General features: G+C 43.6%; 1 protein-coding gene across 1 annotated transcript; it reads right to left on the minus strand.

The window, feature by feature from the left end:
* Positions 1-741: 741 nt before the first annotated feature.
* Positions 742-2,040, minus strand: BECN2 (beclin 2). Its single transcript, XM_036121631.2, has one exon. The coding sequence runs from the start codon at positions 2,038-2,040 to the stop codon at positions 742-744; it is 1,299 nt and encodes a 432-aa protein (XP_035977524.1).
* Positions 2,041-6,405: the final 4,365 nt, after the last annotated feature.

Raw genomic sequence — 6,405 nt, forward strand, 5'->3', positions numbered from 1 at the left:
GACCTAAGCCAAAGGCAGATGTTTCACTGACTGAGCTACCCAGGTGGCCCCACCCCTGCTGACTTTTAAATCTTCAGGTCTCTGTAAGGGTTCACCTGATGACTCTCAACTGATAATTAGATTGAACTATGAGCCAAGACGTTACCAGTCCTCTTTGGCCACACCCCCACCAGGTCAGTCTCAACATAATGGCACAACCCAGTATCACTTCTCATTTTAAATCACTGAAGAAAATGTAGAAACTTACTGAAAGCTTTTCAGGGATGAAGGAAGGGTTTACACTATATACTGCTGCAAAAACTTAAATATATCTTTGAATATTCGCCCTCCCTGCAAAAGTCCCACTACATACATTAGTGACCCAAATACTTTTATGAAGACTCCAGCTTTCTCCTCACAACCCCCCTTCCCTCAGCCCCACCCTAGTACTTTCCCTCTGCATCTCTTGATCCTTTTTTTGTACTAGTAATCTGGTCATCTTGTAATTCAATCTTTGCTGCCATTTTGGATATTCGTTAAGGTGGGGAAGGAGGGAAGAGGAAAGTACAAGGAAGAGAGGACAAAGACGTGCAGGGGAAGATAGTAATGACTTTTGGTTTGCTCTGAACAATTAATGCTTGGGTTGCCATTCATTTTTAAAATTATAAGCATGTTATATCTTTCAATTTTACAATTTGTTACTTTTCACAAATAAAATATTTTAAAGCAAAAAAAACTCCCTCTCCCTCATAAAAGAAAAAGTTATTCTTGATATCTTAAAGAGACCCAAGCGAGACTACACTTAAAATTTATGAGCATGAGCTTGAGTGCCTTTGTCCACTGCTCCTCCGTGTTCAAATGGGTTCTGATGGAATAGAACTCACCGCTGCTTCCAGAGTCTTCCATTAGGCCACTCTCCACATGAATCCTGCAGGGCAGGCAAAGACCCCACTTGCCTTTCTCAGCCTCCTCCTTGACCTGCTGCATGCAGTCCAAAAAAGCCATCATTGCCTGGTCAAATTTGACATGCAAGCGAGTTCTTTGCCCTGCAATGTAGAACAATGGCAGCTCAACAGGGTCATCTGTTAAAGACTTCAGATAGGACCGATTTCCACAGGGGACGAGTTGATACCTCTGAAACTCCAGCCCAATTTTATTGGACAGGGCAAGGAGCAGCAAGGCTGTCTGGCCCCAGGCCATGTTAATCTCCTTCCAGCTCACAGAAATGGTGGGGAGGCAGCCCAGTCTGAAGCTATTGATGATGCCCACAGGGCCATCATGCCTGATCTCAAAGGTGGCACTGAAGGCATTGGTCTTCTTCAGCCGGCCCCACTGGATCTGGGCATGTCTCAGCTGGTTCTTTATGCTCTTCAGCTCATCCTGCAGTTCCAGTTGTTGCCATTGCAAGTTACTATAGTCCCTCCAGTACTGCTCATCTTGCTGGTCCAGCATTTTAGTCTCTGCCCAGGCTGCCTCAAGATCTTCTGCTATTCTTTCTTGGTTCTTCTCCACCTCCTTCAGCTCCTGGATCAGCCTCACCTCCTCCAGCTCCAGGCCCTCCAGCTCCTCCTGCAGTGTCTTCATCTCCTCCTCACGTATCCTCCCCATCCAATATTTGTAGTTCTGGTTCTCAGATTCTACAATAATGAGTCGGGTGTCCACCTGCTCTAAAAGTTTGTCAGTACAGTCCTCACAGAGGGGGTCGTCCATATCTTTTTCACCAGTGAGGATGTCAAAAATGTCCCTAGCAGTCTTCTGGATATTATTGAGCGTTCTTCCAGAGTCAAACTTTCCAAGCAAGATGAACTTGTTAGAACTGTCCCTTGACATTTTGCCATTACCAGGGAGGGTAGAACAGGAGGCACCATCCTGCAGCTTTTCACTGTCCTTCTCCACCTTGGAGGTTGGGCCACCTTCCAGGGTTTCTCCTGGCTCCTGCTGAGCTGAGGTGAATGTGGAAGCTGCAGATTCTTGGATGGTCTCGAGACCCAAGGTCCCCATGGACTGATCCAGCTTCATGGGCTGCCTGCAGCCATGGCAGATGAAGCAGATGGAGGACATGGTGGAGGCCTTGGATCTTATTCTGATTCCAAGTTTCCTCTGGCTCCCCACTTAGCCATTTATACCTTTTTAAGCTTCTTTAGAGTAGTGATTCTTTTAAAATGCATATTTCATCTTGTCACTCTTCTACTTAAAACCTTACATTGGTACCCTCCTTAGATACCTCTAAGACTTCTTTAGCTCCTTTTAGACAAGTGATTCTTTCTAAAAGGAAAATCTGATCATCTCACTTTGTCCTTTAACACTCCCAAGGCATATCTTAAGAGTAATCTTTATAAACTAAGCTCTGATCATGGCACTTCCCTCCTTAAAATGGTTTTATGCTCTTATCTTACCATAAAATAAAGTCCCATCATCCTAACCTGACACCAAAGCCTCTGCTCATTTTCCCAGCTACTTCTCTCCAATTTCCTGCCACCCTCACCCATGGCCTTCTCCATGATCCCTGGAGTGATGGTTGGAAATACAAAGTATGCCTTTCCTCACCCTGATACTTCTTCTCAAAGGATTGGGAAATAGCAGAATAAGTTTGGAACTGCTTTTAATGTCATGGTCAATTCCGAGTCCTGATTCATCCTTGGGAATAGAATGGCAAAGTATATTCATTGCTAAAGGCTAAACCTCATTTTAATTACCCATCCACCAAAAGCAAACAAATCCAAGCCACACCTGGCTTTGAGTTTGAACCAGCCGAGACAGATGATGGCCCAAACAGGCTAAGGGACACAGAGGTGAAGGGGAGTAGAGATTGTTTCAGACTCTGGTTTATCTAACAATGGAATGATGTCTCCAGGATAATCCAGGATCCCTCTGTAGAGCCTTCCTTTCATGAAGGAATGAGTGGAACTGGAGTGTTGCTTTTAGTTGGGAAGGAAATCCCTTATTTCTGGAGATCTTCCTTCCAATTCTTACCTCCTTATTCCACGGTCTCCTTTGGGAAGACTGGAAGGGGCCCAAGAGTGAGGATTCTATGGGTTGGAGGGCATTGGTGGCAGGGATTTTCTGCACTACTGTATTCCCAGCACTTGGATGAATTACCTTGTCCCCGCTTCCCTTTCCAAACTTTGCTCCTTTGCTTGGGCTTTGTCACAAACCTCCAGGAAAGATTTGTCTCTACCTACTGCCTCCAATTCCTCTTCTTCTGTTCTCTCTTAAACTCACTGTGATTCAACTTTAATCTCAGTACACTATAGAAAATCCTCATATCAAGGTCACAAATGTTGTCTGTGTTGCTAAATTTAATCTTGTTGGAATAGGAAGAAAGGTCTCCAGCCAAAAGTGAGCATGGGGAAGAGATGTGAGAGTCACCTAGGTGAGTAGGAGATTGAATAGAGGAGAGAAATGGCATGATTGCTCTTCACTTGTAATAGTCCACATGGGACTTGCTGTCATGAGTAGGTGTACATTTTTGTCCAGCCACCCACCTGCATGGGTTTGTCAAGCAAGCAAGACTAAACCAGGGAGGCAGGAGAGAAGGTGCCAGCAGGGAAGTGGTTAGGAAGGTTGACGGCAATATATCCTGGGAAGGAAGAATGGGGATGGAGGGAGACACAGTGAAAAGGAAGAGTTGAGGTACTTCTGTTCTGGGAGGTTGAAGGAGTGTTGGAATCAGGATAGCAGGAGACCAGATGAGTAAATACAGGAGGTAGTCAGAGAGTGTGCATGAAATGGACACAACAGAGGACTTGCTCCTTGTAGTCTATAATCATCTTTCATCTCCCCATCCTGAAACAAATGACCTTTGTTTGGCTCCTCCAGGCATATGTCACAGTATTCTGGAGTTAGAAGGTCTTGGGTTCTAATCTTGCTTACTTAATAGGTTACTTAACCTTTCTGATGCTCAGATTCTTAATTTGAAAATGAATGAAATAGAAGCCACCATAAGAGGATTGCTTTGATGATTAAACAAGGTGATGTTTAGAACTTCAAATGACACTAGTTTCTTCTCACTACCAGTCGCCTATGTGGCCAGTGCCTGGCTTTCTCCTCCTTGTGCACCTTGAACTTCTCAAAAGAGAAGTTCACTACTTCTCACTGTTTCCAAATCCTCATCAAACCTCTTTCAACCTTTGCAATCTGGCATCTGTCTCAATAATTAATGGGATAAAATGATTCTTGCTAAGGTCAGCAATGAATTCTTAAATAGCACATCCCAAAGCATCTTTTCTGTCCTCTTCCAAATTGGTGCTCATTCTTTAACATTTGAGGTGATTGCCATCCTTTCCTCATCAAAAGAGGAAAACAAAGTCCTTATTTGGATTCTAGAGGATTGCTGCTTCTGATTCTCCTAGATCTCTGATCTTCCTTTTCCACCCTGCTGACTCATCCTGCCAAGAGATTCTGAATATTAAAAAGTAAAAATCTGTCTTTGATATAGACAACTACATTTTTCTGAAGCTTGCAAAGTGTGAATAAGAGCCTCCTTTAAAAATTCAAGGCTTTATGGGGGTGCCTGGGTGGCTCAGTCATTAAGTGTCTGCCTTTGGCTCAGGTCATGATCCCAGGGTCCTGGGATCGAGCCCCACATCAGGCTCCCTGCTTGGCGGGAAGCCTGCTTCTCCCTCTCCCACTCCCCCTGCTTGTGTTCCCTCTCTTGCTATGTCTCTCTCTGTCAAATAAATAAATAAAATCTTAAAAAAAAATTCAAGGCTTTGTATACCTTGTAGTGTCAGAATTGAATTATAAGACACGCAGTTGGTATCAGAATTGCTTGGTGTGAGGAAAAAACTCACACACCGGAATTGGGACCAGAGTGCTAGTTGGTGTCAGAATATTCGGGTGTTAGTGTTTAATGAGTACCGTGTTTTAGTTTGGGAAGATTAAAAAGTTCTGGAGATGGATGGTGGTGATGGTTGCACATGTGGGAAGGAAAAACTATTCTACCCTTCAAGGTTTTTCTAGCAGGCCTAAGAATTAAATTGACAGAAGACAGATTAACTGGAGAAGATAACATTTAATTTCGTAAGTACGGGGAATCCACAAAAACATGAAATTCCAAAGACAGGCAAAATGAGGTATAAATGTTGTCCTGAACTAAGAAGGGGAATGGGGTCTGGGATTTCCAAGGGAATGAAAACAATGCACAGGAAGATGAAAAGGGGTAAATGTTTGGTAAACACATGTTCACTGAGCTATTCAGAAACGATAGGACACAAACAATCTATTGGTTAAAATTCCTCCTCCCTGTCTACTACCCCTCATTCATATTATATTGTAGTTATCTATGGTGATAGCTCCTGTCCTGGAGCAGGTCTTCCAACTAAATTCTTTTAGACATTTAGGGAGAAGATCAAAGTTTCTTCCTGAGCCTCTTGATCCTTGATGATTTTCAGCTCAAGACAATCTGCATGCCGTAGTGACGCTTCCAGGGTGATTCACTCTGAACTCCCTCACACAACAATGTGAGTGTACTTAATGCCCCTGCACACTTAAAAATTGTAAAGGTGGTATTTTATCACCATTAAAATATAGTAAAAGAAATTAAAGGACCTGTCTAAAGCAGCTCTCTTTCTCTCTACAGGGCCCCTGGGGCAATAAGGTAGCTATTAGAAACTTTCCTAGAGATTTAACATGCCCTGGGACTCTCAGATGGGCTCAAAGTGCAAGACCCATCATTAACTAGAAAAAATAGTCTCAGCTCAAAAATGCTAAGCAAATATGCCTCTGTTTGCTATGACTAAAGTGAAAAAAATTGTGTTATGTGTGTCTTACCATAGCTTTAAAAACCTCAAGGTTGCACTGGTTTATGGGCCTCAGAATGTCCCCTGTTTCCTTTGTAAACCTCCACAGACTTCGTGGCCTCACAAAGGCCAGTGTGGGGATTTGAGGTGTCTGAGGAAGGACTCTTGCAGAGGGCCAGACACCTGCGGGCCCAGATGTGACTCACACAGGATGGGAAGGCAATACTCATAGTTACAGAGGAACCCAGATTTCTGGTTCACATAAGAAAAATTTTTAAAGGAATTTTAAGCTTTAATTCATTTTGCTTTGCTTCAGACCAGCCAATGTCCTCTTTGCTAGAGAAACTCCAGAGAAGTTAATCATGACAAGCTGGAATGGGAATATTTTTTTCCAGACTCAGACCATCAAAAGAGCCAAGATTCTGGCTTTCTGTCCCAGGTCAGATGCTGATTTAGGAAGTCATTTCAGCTCACAGTCTGCTTAAACACTGTGAAACGGGTTCAATGCTAACAATTAAACATTGCTCACAATAGCTGCTGAGGGCAAAGACATTTGCACCATGCTCCCTCAGTGTTCTGCACACTGTGTGGTGTCAAGTAAGTGTTCAGTAAACCATTGCTAGATTCTGCATGCATTACTAATGCATGGAAGTGCTCAGCCCGGGGGACTGGAGCCCCCACCTCC

Source organism: Halichoerus grypus, chromosome 7, assembly GCF_964656455.1.
Source record: "Halichoerus grypus chromosome 7, mHalGry1.hap1.1, whole genome shotgun sequence".
Classification (NCBI taxonomy): domain Eukaryota; kingdom Metazoa; phylum Chordata; class Mammalia; order Carnivora; family Phocidae; genus Halichoerus; species Halichoerus grypus.

Coding starts and splice junctions, on each gene's coding strand:
- BECN2 (XM_036121631.2), bottom strand. CDS start 2,040: ATGTCCTCCATCTGCTTCATCTGCCATGGCTGCAGGCAGCCCATGAAG.